General features: G+C 41.9%; 1 protein-coding gene across 2 annotated transcripts in view; it reads right to left on the reverse strand.

Moving 5' to 3' along the window:
- The window catches only part of fibcd1b (fibrinogen C domain containing 1b), a 90,160-nt gene extending 73,833 nt beyond the window's left edge, over nucleotides 1-16,327 (reverse strand). For both annotated transcript variants that reach the window (XM_061747515.1, XM_061747514.1), the window contains exon 1: nucleotides 15,900-16,327. In XM_061747515.1, coding sequence (XP_061603499.1) covers nucleotides 15,900-15,947 — 48 coding nt within the window. In that variant the 5' untranslated portion in view covers nucleotides 15,948-16,327. The remainder of the gene's footprint in view (nucleotides 1-15,899) is intronic.
- Nucleotides 16,328-18,792: the final 2,465 nt, after the last annotated feature.

The raw sequence follows: 18,792 nt of genomic DNA on the forward strand, positions 1-18,792 counted from the left end.
AATCATTGAGAATATAATTAGAAGAAGAAGACAAGGACGGAGAATCCTTTAATTGTCCCGGAAGGGTACATTCGATTTCGAGAGGTCCAATAGTCAAATTACACACGCCAAAAAAAGTCATAATATTAACAGAATAGAAGATGCGGTGTGATAATGACTTTTCTTTTTCAGGCTCCTCTAGTCTACCCTGAAGCAAATTGTTTCTATTTACCAAGAGGAAAATTCTACTATTATAACGCTCGAATATTTTTCAATTACATGTTGCCCCTCCATGCAGGACACCTGCTTCCAATTGGGGCTCATTTTATCGTCGTATGAGACCTGAAATTTGCCCACCATGGCTAATTTAAACCAACAAGTCTATGAGCCTTTTTCGTGAAAGTGCTGTCGGGGGCGAAATTATCCTAACAGTCCAGGAGGCGCTACTGAGTTGTGTTGGGGAGCCCCAAAACACACCCAAAAAAATCTTCGGTAAAAATTGGGACATTTTCCAAGCATGTACGATTTAGATGTCAAAGGAATTCCGAGAGGGCCTTTGCACCAGACGGTTCCTAAAGACGTTTTAGTGAAACGAGTGTTCTTTAAAGTTTGCGTGATTAATGCTATGCCGGTGACGGGTTCAAATGTGAGCTTCATTACGATGCAAACGACGCGAGAGCAGCTGTCCACGTCGCCTCCGAGTTTACCGACGCCGTCTGCGGGGAATCGAAACCTCTGCCGCATCAGGTGACCGCCGACCCCTTTCTGCAGCGGGCTGACAGCACCGCAGCATACAGATGTCAAATTGAGCATTAAAGGTGCGATCAGCGGTAAACGGGCCTTCGCCGAACAGATTCGTGTCGAGCTCAAATTGGAAACAGTCGGACAAAATCTCCTGGACAAGTTCACGTTCGGAGGACTCCGGGAAATGGCTGAAATGAGGTTCAAATGGCCACGGCAAACTAAAATGGAGGACTTCTTGAGACTTCTTTGTGGGATTTAATGTCATGTACTAAGAGAAACTGGCTCAGACCTAACTGAGTTATTAGAGTTTTGGGTGTCGTGGCAATTGCGTAAAAAGTAACTTGACAATTTTCACTTGTTTCAAGCTCATTTTTACTTGAAATAAGTAGGAAAAAAATTGCTAGAAATCGACTTTGGGGACTTAATTTCCCCCAATAATTAGAGTTTTGCATTTTATGGTGAGTCATCAAACCTTATGGTCATTATCTGCCCACACGCGCAAAAATGTTAATCCTTAAATAATAACTGAGTCTTTCATCTATCGTTTGAGTAAATTTAGTAGCAATTAAACAAAAATCTTTAGGACAAGTTAGCCTTTACAGGACAGCTGGAAATGGCGAAAATGACCTGAAAATACCCCGTTTCAATCCAAAATGGCAGACTTCCTGTGTTATTTTGAGCATGGCTTCTTGAGACTTTTTTTTTTGTGGGTTTTTAATGTTGCTCAATGAATTCTCCTCCCCCTCAGTCTCCAGCCTCAAACCCACCATCATCTCTCTGTCCGTCTCTGGGGCATGGCAACGGCGAAAGAGTCGCTCTTCATCTTGGGCGCGCCGGTGATGAATCGATAGCAGCTGAAGGGCTGCGGGAGGTGCGTGAGCCTGATTGATTTCTTATGTTAACACATCACAGAACGCTCGGCAAACAATCGTCGGCTTCCCGTGTCCCGAGCGAGAGGAAGGCTTTGGGCTGGTATATTTTTAACAAATAAAAAGGAAGGGAAAAAAAAAAGAGAAACCAGAGCCTTCATCAAGTCTAAGGAGCAATTTGTCAGCAATTACACGGCAATTATTCCCTCCGTCGCCAGCCCGGGTGATGTACACTTGACATTCTTTGTGCGCACGCTGTAATTGCTGACTTTCGCGGACGTCAGACGCCGCTCGCTCACTGCTCTCCGCAGCCGATTCCCGTCCTTCGCACATCTTCATGCATTAGTCATGGCATGCGTAAGGGAGATTTGACTGGAGCTGGCAGATAAATGGCTCAAGAGAGAGTGACGCGAGCGAGCGTAGATGCGCGGTGAGAGGGCCTTTTAAGAAAATACTCCCGATAGTGGACGGAAATGATTGACAGACTGGCCGGAAAAAAAAAATATATATATATTTTAAATTCCATTTAACATTTTCGGGGGAAGCGAAAACGGCCGACGTGCAGCGGCGTTGGAGTGAAAATGTACCAAAATGAATTCAAATACTTTTTTTTTTTAATCATTGTTGCAAATTTAAAAGGTCAAACCGCGTTCCTACACGCCGTCGTGCCAGACTTCACTGAGTCTTGTGAGACTTAAACTCAGTATAAATCTCGACGAATAAGTGGAAAAAAGATTTCGGGATGCCACTGCAACAGAAATGGCCCCCAAAAAAATTTATAAATAAAATGTTCATGACATTTTCCTAATATAGCACTAGTGGTACACATAAAATCACCAAATGAAATGCTCAAACTGCGCATAATATTACAGTGGCTGATTTGTTTTTAAGACAGTATATTTATTTGTTAAATGCAGTTCAGTTGTATTTAACTTTTTAGTTCAATACATTTGCATTTAGTTCAATACATTTGCATTTAGTCATTTAAAAATTGTCATTATAAGTAGGTTTTTTTTTTTTTATATTTAAGCGTATTGTTGATGTTCAAACTGTGCATAGTGTTTATGTGGATCACAATAATATTAATTTTGAGAATAAAACGAAAACGTAGGCCAACAATTCACAGTATTTTGATGTTGGTTGCGATTTTTCACGGTGGTACTTGGTGTAAAAAGATGCACTAAACTAGTATAAACAGTGAATCCCACCTTATTCACAAATTTGCCTATTTTTGTGTTTTTCTGCGGAGCTTTTTGCTTCCCCCCCCCCCCCCCCCCCCCCCCCCCCCCCCCCCTCTTATTTGTAACGTTAATTACGCTGCATCTCTTGCATTAGACCTCGGTGCTGCCTGGCATGTTGTGGCTCAATGTGGTACTACACTCAAGTCGCGCAACTCTAAATTTGACCTTGCCCATAAAAAACGATTGCTTGCAGACTTTTTTTTTTTTTTTTTTTTTTTTTAAACAATTTGACATTTTTGAAAACAGGAAGATGGCACTGGTACTTTTAAAGCAAGCCCAGGTAGAGCTGTCATCAATCGGTCAGTACGTTGCCCCCTGGAGGATTGGAGTAGAGCAGTAGCCGTGAGCGCAAGGAAATATCCGATTACCGATCAAGTGCAGCGACTGACTGTGTGCCTATTTTTCTGCAACAGCGTGCATCTTCGAGGGAGTTGCACGTACGTGCATGTGCCAGGTTTCGCGTGTCAGCGTGCGTCAGTGATGCTATCCGCGTCGGCATGTCGGTTTTCTCCGAGGACCCCGTCGCGCTGCCCGAGTTGCGCGGCATCAGCAGAAAGTAGTGACCTGCGCCAGTCTACCATTTCCATATCCAATTTCATTGCTATTGCAAAGGAGTGCAACGTCTCACCAGAGGAAACAAGGGAAATAGTAAATATGTTGCTTGTTTTCAGCCGTAGCCAGGGGGCGGGAGCTTTTGCTCGTCGGGAATGATATGCTCGAAAAAACGTTTGCCAGTGCCGCTAATGAAAAACAAGCCCGGCGGTGCAAAACAGGAGCGCTTCTGCTCCCGTTGCAAATGATGGAGATTTTTTTTCCCTTCAGCAAAAATATGATCTGCAAATTTGGACTGATATAGTTGTTGTTTATATCCATCCATCCATTTTCTGAGCCGCTTATCCTCACAAGGGTCGCGGGATTGTTGTTTTTATATGAAATGGAGAAAAAAATACAACAACAACAGCAGCAGAGGTTGGCTACATACCCGGGAAATCTCTATTCAGGCAACAATGTACTACAACACTGCAACAACAAATAGCTAATTGCTCGCAAGCGCGTCCAACAATATAAAGCGAATTGATTTGCTCTGATTCTAATTCTTCGCTAGGAAGAACATGAACTACCAGGCAGGCAGAAACAAAGGACTCTACTAAAAATGCTGACGACCAAGTCAAAACGAGCAAGGACAAGGATACCGAGAAATGACTCCCCCCAAAAAAGCACTAAAATGATTGATGATCAATTGTAGTACATTTTAGGGTCCAACGATATAAATGAATGATTCTCAAAGTGTAGTACTAGGACCATTAGCAGTATGTGTGCCCCGGCTAGTGGTATGCAAAACAATCACTGCCTAAGTAAAGTTCAGTTGTATTTAACGTTCTCGTAGAACACATTTGCACATTTTATGATGAAGATCTGTTTGTTTTTCAACTTTTTAGGTTCCGTTTTTATTTAACTTTTATTAGAAATACATATTCATTAAATTCTTGTTCAAGTATTGTTTGTTTTATCCCTATATTTAAGTTCAGTGTTCATGTTCAAACCGTGCATAATGTTAGAGTCATACAATAATATTAAATATACTTTTTAGGAATAAAACCACTGTTGCACCCACAGTGCAATGACGATGAAGGCAATTCTCGTCTTTTTTTTTCGTACTTGGAGAGATGAGTATTTTTATTTTTATTATTATTTTTTAGGTCATACATGGTGTAAAAAAGTTTGAGAACCATGATATAAATCAACAGATTTGCTCAGATTCTACTTCCAGGTGACTTGTTGCTAGGCAGAAACAACGAAGAAGCCCAATAAAATGCTGACTACATCTGGAATCGAGACTTGGGGGAAAAAAATAGCAGACAAAGGACAAGAAAAGATGGCAGAAAACAATACATTTGCATTTGAAATAACGACACACAGACTCGATTGATTTTTTTGATGATGAAGAAATGTGGGACGGGGAGACGCAAGCCCGTTTGTCTCTGCCATTTAATAAGACGGTGGCAATAAATACTTGGCCTCGGTGGTTTTTTCTCACGCGCCATTTCCTTTGCTAGCTCTCTCCCAGAAGCCACTCTCCGGCTCGCTCACGATGACGCGAGTGACGCCGCAAATGGAATTTTGCTTCATTCGGCCGAATTTCCTCGAGTTTACTCTAAAATGGCTCCTTCAAACCAAAATGGCCAACTTCACTGTTCAATTTCAGGCACGGGTCCTTGAGACCTTTCCTTCGCGTTCTGTTATGATCAACATGTCAACCCAATTTCATGTCGATCAGTGAATGGGCTATTTTTTTGTGTTTGGGACTGCATACATTTTCTGTTTTCTCTCTACGCCAAATCACGTTCGGAGCGCCTCAAAGGCTCATCATGAGCGAGTTCATTGAGAGCAGTTAAGCGATGATGGCGTTTGACTGCGCTAAATTGCTCCATTTGGAGCGGGAGCAGAAGCAATCCTGCGGCGGCAGGAAAGAAAGTTAAAGAGCAAAAAAAGCGGCTCAATTGAAGCCACTCTGCCAGTCGGGCTCCCTGTGATAACACAAAGAGCCGCTATTCAGCAAACAGCGGGGCAGATGCCAAACTCCCAACATCAACAGATGCTCTGGCACGCCGCCTGAGCATTCTCCTCTGTTTTCCCGGCTTATTCCGCCGCGGTTGTCCTGCAAAAGCACGAATCCGTGTTCTTCTTCTGCTCCAGATCCAGATCCAACCACATGATTAACGCCCGATTACACTGATCTTCTATGATTCGATGAATCTGAAAGTTTCATTAATTCTCTTATTAGTTGCCGTCCCCCCCCGCCCAACTCTACCATTCCAAAACATCCAAATTAACCTAGATAAATGCAGGCTTCGGAAAAAACAATGCGGTCGTGCGCATTGTCATTTTAGTCCCTCAAAAAAAAGTTCAGAATAATGTGCTCCAAGGTCGGCGGTGTACTTTTATTACATGTAAAAAAAAAATGCTATGTTGCTTTATTCTCAGTAGCCAAAATGAGAACATTATGTTACTAGTGTGAGATTTTACGATCTGTGGCGAGCTTAACCAGCTAAGCTAACAAGGCTAAGTACAGGTCCCAGATTTATTTTTGTTTCTTCCCAAACACAAAGTTAACCCAGATAAGCGCAGGCTCTGGATACATTTGGCAAAAAAGAACAACTTTATGTTGTTGTATTATCAGCAAAAATCGCACAATGCTGTGCTCGTTAGCCAAAAGACTAATTTTGTATGCTACCAAGAAGAAAACCAGTTACCAACAATAGAAATATTAACCCGCTAAGCTAAGGCCGCCAGCTACATGCTCCTGTTGTTGTTTCCCCCCCATTCCCAACACACACACACGCAAAAAATCCAGATAAATGCAGGCTCTGGATAAAACTATCCGGCACGGCGTATCGTCATTTGAATTATCCATCCATCCATCCATCCATTCTCTACCGCTTATCCGGGTCGGGTCGCGGGGGCAGTAGATTCAGCAGGGACGCCCAGACTTCCCTCTCCCCAGCCACTTCATCCAGCTCTTCCGGGGGGATCCCGAGGCGTTCCCAGGCCAGCCGAAGGATGTAGTCTCTCCAGCGCGTCCTGGGTCGTCCCCGGGGTCTCCTCCCGGTGGGACATGCCCGGAACACCTCACCAGGGAGGCGTCCGGGAGGCATCCGAATCAGATGCCCCAACCACCTCATCTGGCTCCTCTCAATGCGGAGGAGCAGCGGCTCTACTCTGAGATCCTCCCGGATGACCGAGCTTCTCACCCTATCTCTAAGGGAGAGCCCGGAGGAAACTCATTTCGGCCGATCTTGTTCTTTCGGTCACGACCCACAGCTCATGACCATAGGTGAGGGTAGGAACGAAGATCGACCGGTAAATTGAGAGCTTCGCCTTTCGGCTTAGCTCTTTCTTTACCACAACGGACCGATACAAAGTCTGCATCACTGCAGACGCTGCACCGATCCGCCTGTCGATCTCCCGTTCCATTCTTCCCTCACTCGTGAACAAGACCCCAAGATACTTGAGTTCCTCCACTTGGGGCAGGATCTCATCCCAGACCTGGAGAAGGCATGCCACCCTTTTCCGACTGAGGACCATGGTCTCAGATTTGGAGGTGCTGATTCTCATCCCAGCCGCTTCACACTCGGCTGCGAACTGCTCCAATGAGAGTTGGAGGTCACGGCTTGATGAAGCCAACAGAACCACATCATCTGCAAAAAGCAGAGATGCAATACTGAGGCCACCAAACCGGACCCCCTCTACGCCTCGGCTGCGCCTAGAAATTCTGTCCATAAAAGTTATGAACAGAATTTGAATAAAAATTAAAAAAAAAAACTACAAATCCGTCTACAACAAGTAATGTATTTATTATAACTATTATCGGAAAAATAACGCTATTTGTTTGCCAGATTGTTAATGTTACGCTACTAACGTGAGGCCGAGTTACTGTACAACAATCTGTGGCAATCTAAGCTAGCTGAGCTAAAGAGGCTAGGTGCTAGGTTGTTAGGGTTAGAGTTACCTATGTATTTATTTTTTCTTTTGCTTGTTTCCATAACCCTTCATGAAACAAGTTAAAGTAAAAACTCCGGATAATGTAAAGTCACTCAAAATATCTCATAAATCAACTTAAATAAGCAATGTGTTGGACTATTATCTGTAAAATATTGTTATCTTGTTGTTAGCTCGATTGCCAAAATGCTAACATTATGCTGCCAACGCAATGCTTTCTAAAGGCTGCAAGAGTAAATAACGAGCCAGTGAGTAAAAAAGTACTGTTTTTACATATAAGGAGTAAAGGTCAAAAGTCGTACGAAAAATAAATACTCAAGTAAATATTTGTACTTGATTACTTCCTACTGTTGTCTTTTTTCTCAATCTGCATTATTTGTAATGTTTGCTCTGTTTTCCACTGTTCTATCACCTAAAATGTCGCAAAATGTCCAATCTACCATCGTCCAAAGAAAAGCTTTGGCAGGATTGTTTGCTTTGTGGCTTCGTCCCGATGTTTTTGCATTTCACACGATAAAACGCAGGAGAAGATGCACACCGATTCTCCCATATCAGCAGGATCAGGAGAGGAGCGGTAACGAAGAGAAAAAAAAAAAAAAAAAAAAAAGGCCCAATGCTCTCGCCAGGAAATAGATTCCACTTAACTCCGCAAAGCCGTGCCCGCATAGAAAACGCGGAGCCAATTTCACAGAGAAGCGGAATACTGTACGACAAAAACGAGTGATAAGGGAAAATTAAAGCAACGGAGGACAAAGGCAGAAGAAGATGGTCTGGTGTGGAAGCCGGGAAGAGTCAAAAGATCAACGAATCGTCTCGCTCGACTCCTTCACTCGTTTTAAGATAGCTTCACTTGCAACCCGTGTGGGAGAACACGCAACAGGCGAGCTTTTTGGGAAAAGAAACGTGACGCTGGTATTTTTTGCTTTCGTCCCACATCAATCTACAAAACAACTGAGAAAGGGCTTTTGACGGGAAAAGAATCATTTATTAACAAATATATAACTAAGAAACGCGCCGCGAGTGACGCCGACTCAGCGCATGGCCCGGGGGGGGGGGGGGGGGGGTGATGATGATGTAAAAGTTGCGAGATTGCGAATCATCATCTCTTGAGCCGGCGCGATCCTTTCATCGGACGCCGACGCGGGACCTTGATCCGCACCCTGTGACCGTCGTCCGCTGCTCTCCCACTTCTGACACCGCCGGCGTCACTCTTATCAGCTTCCCGCTTTAATTTCCTAGCTTTCATCCGCCCGGCTGTGGCCTTCCTCGTCTGGTCTTGTCCTCCTCTGATTCTATTCTTTTACTGAGTACTGAGTCAATTCTTTTACTTAAATTTAAAAAAAAAAATTAAATCTGTATCTGTCTACGAGTAAATCAAAAAGTCATCCAGGAAATAAATATTCAAATATAGATACCTGAAAAATCTACTTTCCCCATGTTTTTTATTTTTATTTTTGGCTTGGTATGTTTACTTGTTTTAATAAATCTTGCCATCATTTTTACCGAACTTAAGTAATATACATTTTGGGGGAAATAACTACTCTAACAAGTACAGATACCTGAAAAAATCTACTTCAGTAAAGGGACAGAGTATTTATATTTATATATTTATTTACTTCCCACCACTGCCATTAACGCTATATTGCCTAAATTCATTGTTACATTTCTAATTTGATCCACTTACATAGAGTAACAGAGTATTTGTACTCGGTTACTTGCCACCGCTTACGCGGTGACCTTACGCGTCGGGAGAGAATGACGAAAAAAAAAACAGCACAACTGCGAGGTCTCCTAGCAAAAACGCGCCGAACGTTCCGCTACAGCATGTGACGCAGCGCCCGCTAACTTACGTAAGCCATTGACAGTACAGTAACGGCTCGTTGTCGCTTTGATCCGCCGACACGCACTTTCAAGCTAACAATAGGCCCGCTTGCCGCCGAACGCCAGCGACGACGGCGCAACGCTCACGTGTAGCGCGCACGCTGCAAGGTGCTAAACATGCAACGGATGGATTTTAGTTCCACATTTCCTTTGTGCTTATCCCAAGTATTGCGATTATTTTTCACAACAACAGCAACAAAAAAGATAGCTTATAAGCATTTCCTTCAAAACTAATTGATTTAAAAAAAAAGGTTCCTTCTTTTACATCATGAAATGATTTAGCCAATGCTCGCCGCGTTTATTGAAGCATTGTTACTTTTTAGTTTTGCTTTCATTTCATTTATTTTTATTTATTGATTTATTTATTTTGTATTTTCATAGTTTATTTCATTTTTGTTGTGCTGTGTACATTTTTGTTGTACTTAACGACAGCGAGTAACAGATTTTTTTGTTTTGTTTTGTTTTTTTGTGGCATTGTGCATTACCTAACCATTGCCGGTTGTTTCGAACAAACTAACGAGTAGAAAGTACAGCTATCTGTTTTCAAATGTAGAGTAATAGTAAAAAGTCATCTGAAAAAGAAATAGTCAAATAAAGCACAGATATGGGAAAAATCTACAGTGCAGTCCTTTTCTTTTCTCTGCGAAATTCGCGGCGTGTCGCGTTCCTAAACAAAATGAAGCGAGGTTAATTATTCATTTCCGCGTTGACACGACGCCGCGCCACTCCGACGTGGAAGAAGCGTTCGCGATATAAAATTGTAGACTCGGCCGTCGCCCCCGTCGGCGTTAATTGGAGCCGGCGGAAACAATTAAGAGGCTGCCATCGTCCTCCGTGTCTGCGTCTCTTCATTTGCATGTCAACAAAAGAGGATATTAAAGTCATCCCAATTCCAACGCTCGACGTTTCTTCGCAGGATCTTCGTGTTTGTTCATGAGCGAGATTTGCGGTGTGGTGTCAGGATTCGCAATCCTAACGCCCAATGAGCCACTGAGAACAAGAGTGGGCTAACTCCATTTTTTTTTTTTTTTTTTTGTTATTTTGATGGTGAATGCTGGTCTAAATCAAGGTTTTGTTCCCATTTTGGCACATAGCGGGCGCCCCACTGTTGCACGCAGCGCTTTTCCTGATTCCAGATTCCTGATTTCAACATCCCAGAAAGCGAGATCCGGAGAGAATAGAAGATTCAGAAAGGAAGTTGCGTGTAAATAGAAGTGAATGCTACTCATCATTTTTCATGAAATATCGATAGATTTGATGGATGTTTGGACTTCGACCACGATTGCGCTAAACATTTTTTCTCATCCAAGTTTGTTTCTTTTCTTTCAGGCAACCGAGCAAGACGATACTGACAACATAGGAAAATAAAAATTGAAGATGGCGACAGGACCTCAGTTGTGGAGAAAACTCGAGTTACGTCTCATCGAGCTCATAATCTAAGGAAATGCACCATTTCTGTAAAACAAACAAAAAAGCAATCATTGCCATATACTGCAAATCACCAAGATGACTTATAATATATATATAATCACTGTACTGGAAAATGACAATGAAAATTGAGTTAGCCCACTGTAGTTCTCAGTGGCTCGATTATTAAACATAACTCCCATGTTTACCGCTAAATGCCATAGCAATTAAAAAGTTGCCTATTTTTCTTTATTATTTCTCTATTTTTTACCTGTATTATATTTGTTCATTTTTTATGTATTTATCATATGTGATGATTTTATTTAATATTTTTTTGTTCCTTTAAGTTATTTTTTTGTTCATTTTAAGCACTTTTTTTTTTTTTTTTTTACTTTTTTGAAAAATAATTTTGGGATGTGACATCCTTTGTCACTCATTTAAATTTATTTCTTTTAATGAATCATTATTTTATCTATTTTATTCATAATGTTTCACATATTTTGCTTTTTTTTATTGTTTTGATTTGTTTGTGTCATTGTGTCCATCACGCAATTTATATTTATTATTTACTTCATTTGTTTTTTTTTTTTACTGGAGGATTTTATTGCAATTTATTGTTTGTGCCATTGTGCATCGCGCCATTTACAAGATATATATTTATTCATTTTACTTTTGTTATTGCTTCATTTTTTTCTCACATTTGTATTTTTTTCTTTTCACGTATGTTTGTTGCACTGTGCGAGAAAACATTTCCATTCTCTCAAACAGATGTGATTGACAAGTGAGTTATTACCATGGCAACAACTTTACATCGTATCCAGCGCTTGACAAATGCATCAGGCATCCTGTCATCCGGTGAGAGCTTTAATGCGGACTCTGTCAATTTCCGCCGTTTTTGCGGCGAGGCGTTTTGAGTGTCACATACTTTAATTTGCGAGCGGAGTCGGCAAGTCGGGCGGATTGACGCTTCGCCTCGAGTGTCCCGGACGTCCGGGCTTTTGTGAAAGCCCGCCGACCGATCGTGTCGCAGGAACATAAATCTACCGACCGGTGGCGTCATTTTCACGCCGGCGACCTCGATTTACGCCGCCCGCCGCGTGTTGCGCAAGCTCGGATGCGGAATCGACACTCGTCAGACATTTTATTAGGTGAGTATACATACTATACCACTTATTCACAATTCTGAAAAAAAACATACATGTAAGTTGTAGCTTTTCAGTTTTTATAATCAATCCGACTTTGAGCCAGAATTTCAAGGAAACTTTCGTACACCAGTTGCGCCAGACTCCAGAATAAATTTTACATTTTAGATGCAAATGAAATTTTTTTTGTATAAAATCTTTGGGGTGAATCTTTTGATGCACAATTGTAATAATGACAATACAAACTAAAAAGACACAGCACACACACAAGCACTCGTATCCCACTTCTGACACCAATTTTAATTAGCGTCACTACCATATTTCGCGTCACTATCGTATTTTGCGGCTTCTCCCCAACAGCAAAAAAACAGAGAAAGCACATGAAAAAATAAAGAAAATTCCAAAATGTACAAAAATTGAAGTCGTTTTATTGTAATTTTAGTTTTTTTTACATTTTCACAATTTGTTTTCGATTCTTAAAGTTGAAAACAGCTTCATTTGACCTGCAACGTAACAACGTAACAAATGGGTGAATATTTTTTGCCGCGATAATACCGATAATCGGGATCACTTCGGATCACGAAACGAACTTTTTCATCTCCACGGAAGGACCAATCCTGTTCTTTGGCGGACCACCGGTGGCCCCAAGCTCCACACTTTGAGAATCCCTGACATTTTTGCGGTCTTTATGCGTCCAATTTGTATGACCGATGAGGATGTAACCCTTGAAATGTTCGTGTGTGGGCGTCTCGTTGACTGCAAGGCGGGTTAGGACTTTTCGTGCTTCGGTAAAGTTTGGATTTGTTCAGAGTGTTATTGTTTGCTTCCAAAATGTCGGGCGGCTCTTCTGAAAAACACTGTATTCCATTCGCGACTTTGTGCGTGACGTTTGCCCTTTGACTACAAGCTAGCACTCGGCAGCACAAATCCGACGGCGTCTAAAAGTCGCGCCGGCTGACAGTCGTGTTTGCTTCTTTCAGTCTCAATTAGCGACGTAGCTGACCGCCTGGCGCCGGCTGCCTCCGTCTGCCGTCAGGAGATTTAAGACTCCGGCAGACTTTCAAGTCGCGCTTTCCTCTTAATTGGCCTCCATCTGCGGGAAAAAGGGCACCGGGGGGTGACAGCGCACCTCCGGCGGCAAATCAAATATGCAGAGTTGGGAGGCGTCAAGACAAAAAAGAGCAGATCTCCGTTCTCCGAAGAGCCCTGCTGCCCCCCCCCCCCAAAAAAAGATGGAGATAAAGCACAGGGCCGCCATTGTACAGTTTACGGCAGACGTGTGTAATGGGAAAACGGCTCATCTAGCGGCGTTCCCCGACGCCGTGTGATGAGAGGCGAGCGAGCGTTCGGGGGTTGCGGGACACATTTTCGCCTTTAATCCTCGTGCTCGTACCAGTCGCCGTATTAGAGTCTCATTTAGTCTCAATGGTTAGTTGCTTTTTTTCTTCTTCTTCTTCTTCCTTCCATCCCAGAAGAAATAAACGTTCCAAAAAATATCTTTTATGTGGAAAGAAAATGCTGTATTTAAATCTTTAAAAAATAGCAGCTTTTTTCCTCCTTCCTTCCCAGAAGATATTTTTTTAAATGACCGATGCTGAGTAAGAAAATTCTATATTGTTTTGTTATTTTAAATATAGATGCTTTTTCTCTTCTTCATGAACATACGTATTCTAATAATTATAATAATAATAGAATTAACAAAAATATTTTCTTATTATTTTTATCATGCCACTTTTTTTCTTCCTCCTACCTTGAAAAAATAAGTTTTGAAAAAAAGTCAGAAGCGTCAAAAGAAAAATGCTTTTATTTTTATTTAACTGCTTTTCTATCCCTTATTCCTTCCCAGATTAAACAAAAAAATAGATATTATATATATATATATATATATATATATATAATTTTATTATATATTCAATATATATATATATATATATATATACATATATATATATATTATTTTAAACATTTTTTTACTTGCAAGCAAAAATTGAAGCTCCGAACGCTGTATGGTGTGCGGTTCAACTCACTTGACAACAAGTGGCAGCTAAAACTGGCGAGAATTCTTCCCAAAAGAAGCTTCAAGCTGTTTATTGCCGCTCCCAGCTGAAGTTTAGTCTCAAACTAAACATAAAACAAAGCAAATTACACGTGTATTTAAAACAAACACATAGCTTTGCCTCAGGAAAGTCCTCTTAGCTTAATGATAACGAACATTACAAAACGCCATAGACCGGCTAACGAATAGCATCTATGTGGCATTGTTGAAACGCTTTAAGCAATGGTGCAGCAACACATATAGATAGAGATTAACAATATTCACAGGCATGTATTCTTTATCCTCTGCAAAAAAACGACTAATGTTACTGCAGCTTACTTCGTCTCTTATCGTAGTTGCGAAAGTCTTCTTCATTTGTGCCAGCATGATTGTACTATACTGACCCCCGGTGGTCAAGTCACACACCCCAGAAGGAGTCGCAATGAATGAATCATGATGCGCACACTGCTTAATTCTTTACATTCTGTTTAATTATTTTTACTGTACTTTACTTTTAATGTCTATTACTGTATTTTTGTTTTTAAATAAAGTATAATATTATAGATTTCTATTACAAAATCCTTTGAGGCTGGAACGGATTAAAGTAATCTCCATTTATTTCAATGGGGAAAGAAGATTTAAGACGCAAATGTTTTGAGTTACGAGCACGGTCAGGGAACAACACATTCCAGTAAAATGGCTGACATACTGCATTTTTTTTCCACAAGGACTACTAAATTCAACATTTTAGCTGCAGTTCAACAAAGTTTGCGTTATATTGTAGTCATAGCAACATGACAGTCACAGTGGCAGCGCCAGCACATTTTTTGGTGTTTCCGCTTAATTTAAAGCCCTTGCATTTACCATTCATACAACACTCGAAACGTTTGCGCGCTCGCTTCCCGCGGCGCCATTGATCGCCATCTCCGGAGAATTATCTCGGTTACGCCGGACGCCAAACATGACAAATTACCTCTTAGGTATTGAGTCAATATGAATTGACAGCGGCTCAGGATGCTACCAAATGACTCACCGGCTCTCCTTTTGACGAGGAGGCGGGCGAATATCAGCGGGAAACTTGTCAGACTTTGCCAAAATGGCGCACGAGAGCGTTTGCTCTCAAAGTAGAAGTGACAAATTGGTGGGCGGGAAAAAAAAAAAAAAAAAAGTGTGACTTCCGAGCGATGAGTCGAAAAATGCCTTTGACAAAGAATTTAATTAAATCACAGCAGTCATTAAATACTATGAAGATGCGCCCTCTAGAGGATGAGAGCAGCATTGGAGTGACATCAGAGCAACGTGATTGGATGTCTCAGGGAAGTGCTATGATCTGTGCGGAATTCTGCTGGATTCACAGGAACAGAACATTCCGGGAATTTTGCCAACGTCTAGCGGACGACTCGCGGAATATCGATTAGGGAGAAATGAATTATTCTGTTGATTCTGCGCACTCGCAAGGGTGGAATTCTTAATTCTCAGCATCTCCACAAATGAGTCAGAGGAGGCGCCTTGTGCGGAGAATGATTATAGCAATAAGCTCCAAAAAAAAAAAAAAAAAAAAAAAAGGGGTTAAGTGCATCGGTGTGGTGAAATGTGAGCCTAGGGTCCCCTTTGTGACATGATGGTGACCTTGTGGAAAACTTGCATGACCAATATTAGGTGCAGAAAAAAAATATATATATATATAAAATATATATATATATATGAGGGGGAAAAGCGCCCCCTGTTGTTTCAATGAGTTTAATGTGAAGTGTTAATCACTTAAAACTCCAAAGTCCTGCTAAAAAAATAATAATAGATAAAACTATAGTTTAATTTTAATAAATATATATATTTTTTTTTATTATATATTTAATAACACCCCTCATATCTAATAGTTCATGGGAGCTTTTGTGTCCCCCGATCCCCGGTGCCCGCAGCGGGAGTTGCGGCGAGATGTCTGCCGGGCACCTCGCCACCAAGCCGGGGAGCGCGGGTGCCATTACCCGGGGCAAAGGGACGGATGCTGGATGAATGGAGGGTGGCTGTGAATGATGTCCACACTTTATTACCAGCAGCGCACACACACACACTCCCTTTTCCACATATCCTGCTGACGCACCTGGTTCTTGTGGCGAGTCCCATCTTCGAGTTCTGAAGAGGTGTCCATGTTTCCCCCATCGGCCGGTCAGCGTCCCGCGGAGAATGTGCGCATTACATCCACCAAGGCGAACACATCCGAGCCGTGCAAGTCCCGCAGCCTCGCTTTACTCCATTTGCGTGCAGGAACTTCGTGCCTGGGTCTGCTTCTGCTGCAAATGGTATCTACTGCTGGTTGGGATTATTCCGCAGGGAATGTTCTCCCCAAAAAAAAAAAAAAAAAAAAAAAAAAAAAACACACACAATTCCCAAACACTACTAAAAAATTATTAAAAAAAGAGAGAGAAAAAAAGTCCTTTACTCCATGAAAAAAAAGAGAAAGAAAATGCTTCTATGTTAAGTTCCAGTGGTGCAGTTTCTCAGCAGAACCCCGCGGAAGCTTCTTCCCCTTTGCAACATCCACGCAGGGTCTGCTTCCGAGCAGGAGTGAGGGAGGGAGCGAGCAGCGCGCGAATGCGCTCCCTCGCGCCTGTCAATCAACGCCCCCCCCCCCCCCCCCCCCCTCCGCCCTCCATGAGAACGACACCACTTGTGTGTATATATATATATATATATATATATATATATATATATATGCACATCATAGCACTGAGACTAAGTGTGTATGAAGGAGCAAGCGGGTCTCTCAACATGCCTGATCATAAGGATTATGATGATGATGATGAGCTGTCATCTTGTGTTACACATTTACGGAGATGCCCACAGGGAGGGGAGGGGAGACGAGGGGAGGGGGTGGCGTCTGGGACGTCACAACAGGCGTCTTGATGGATAGAAGGTGGTCTTTTTTTTTTTCTTTTTTTTTTTCTTTCTTCAACGTGGAGAAGTGTACACGGAAATTTCCCAGAGGTAGAGTGAGGTTTGGCCCAACGGTGTATCGGAGGAGGAGGCTTGGAATTTGTAGTTTTCCCTTGGTGCTTCATTTATTTTGCGTTTTTAAAAAAATAATAATAATAAAAAAACTAAAATAATTGTTTTTATTTAAAAAAATAGTAAAAAAGGGGAAAAAAAACCATCTACTACACTAATTTCAAGACTATCCATCAGGGAATAAAAAACAAAAAACAAAAAACAAAACATGTATTTAACACAGGACGCTAACGGCTTGATTGCTTTTCCCCACAAGTGCACCGTTCTCCACCTGCTTATATATTGTAGTAGAGGGCCATTCCATAATCAAAAATCAATTACCCAAATAAGTGACCCAAAAAAATCATGTGTAACGCTCATATACATTTTGAAGTGACGTTAAACCACCGATGATATTATCCTCACCTAAATTCCGATGGTTGTAGCCTGTAAAAACACAATTCACGGAAAGTTAAGCGAAACAACCCTGTGCCTTGCCCAAACACAATACAACCTTGGTCACCTTTGTTTTAAAAAGCCTTGGTTTACTTGGCAACTGGTTTACCAGTAGGACCAAGGAATATGGCTGCATCTCTGAGACGAAGAAACCTCACAGTCAGGTAAGTCAAATTCATATTCATACATTTGCTTCGACCAAATGGTGACATTATTTTTAGCACAAACTAAAGGAATTCTTGTTCGCACCACTTTAACTGATCATATGCTATAGCCTAGCTAGCACAGTAATGCACAATGATGGAAACCGGAGTGTGACGTTTATTCCGACTTTAAGGGATAGTATTGGAGACGTGACAGTTGTCTAAAGGTATTTCAGAATTTCGCAGTGTCAGTGTGTGAGTTCGTGAATAACGGTTTATTGCAGCTTGGAAGCGAACGAAGGAATTCCGAGAACTAAATCCGGGATTGGCAGGGTTCCAACGAGGACCGGTCTGGCACGGTAGGAGTCCGTGTTGTCGCTGGGCCGCAAGAGGTGAGCGCTGGTTCGCAGGGAGCAAGGGCAGATGGCAGACTGGGGACAGAGAACAAGAATTAGGGAGTGGAAACGCACTAGGTCTTCAGGAAGCACACACACACACACACAGCGGGCTGGACTCAGGTTGCTGAAACAAACAGCAGCCCTGACACCTTTGCAGCTCTCGCACGTGGGCCCACTTCTGGCGTGGTCTCGGAATGCCACGGCAAAAGGTGGAGACAATCAGGTTGGGTATAGAACGTTTAAAAAAAAAAAAGAAGGGGACGGACAGTCTCCGAGGACGAGTGGTCGGTTTATCTCGGCGATTGCAGCCGGCTCTTGGAGAGGCGGCTTCTTCTTCCTCTCACCTTTGGTTTGCGTCACGCATGGTGAGCTGACTCACCCTTCCTCAAAATGCCAGGGTGGTTGGTAATTTGCTACCAAATAAAAACAAAAAACGCACACAAAGAAGAAAAAGAAGACAAGAAAAATGTTTTTATTGAAGCACAACACAAACAAAAGGCACCAGTAAAAGGGCTTTTTTACATTTTCTTTTCCCTTGAGGGACTGACTGAGAGAGAGAAAATGTCTTGTTTTTGTACTAGCGCAATATTGTTTACTACAATTATCAGAATGATGTGGTCAAAGCAGAGTTAATCATTTAACGCTGGCTAAAACAAGGTCAAGTGAGATGATGGCGTCACAAATGACCACAACTCCAAATTTGTTTGAAGTTCGTATACCCCAAAACTTCCGCCAAAATTTCCTTTCAAAGGGGAAAAAGAAAACGCAACGCAAAGTTAATCCTTTGATGCTGGCTGAAACAAGTTCCAGTGAGATGATGGCATCACGTATTACAACAACAACAAGGAAAAATGGCACAGCACACCAACATCAAAACCTTATCCTGACTGTGAAGTGTGTTGGAGGGAGCATATGGGTGCTACCTTAGAGCCTGGACAGCTTGCGATCCTCAATGGAAAAATGAATTCAGAAGTTTATCAAAATATTTTGTAGAAGAATATTATAGGCCATC

Source organism: Phyllopteryx taeniolatus, chromosome 15, assembly GCF_024500385.1.
Source record: "Phyllopteryx taeniolatus isolate TA_2022b chromosome 15, UOR_Ptae_1.2, whole genome shotgun sequence".
Lineage (NCBI taxonomy): Eukaryota > Metazoa > Chordata > Actinopteri > Syngnathiformes > Syngnathidae > Phyllopteryx > Phyllopteryx taeniolatus.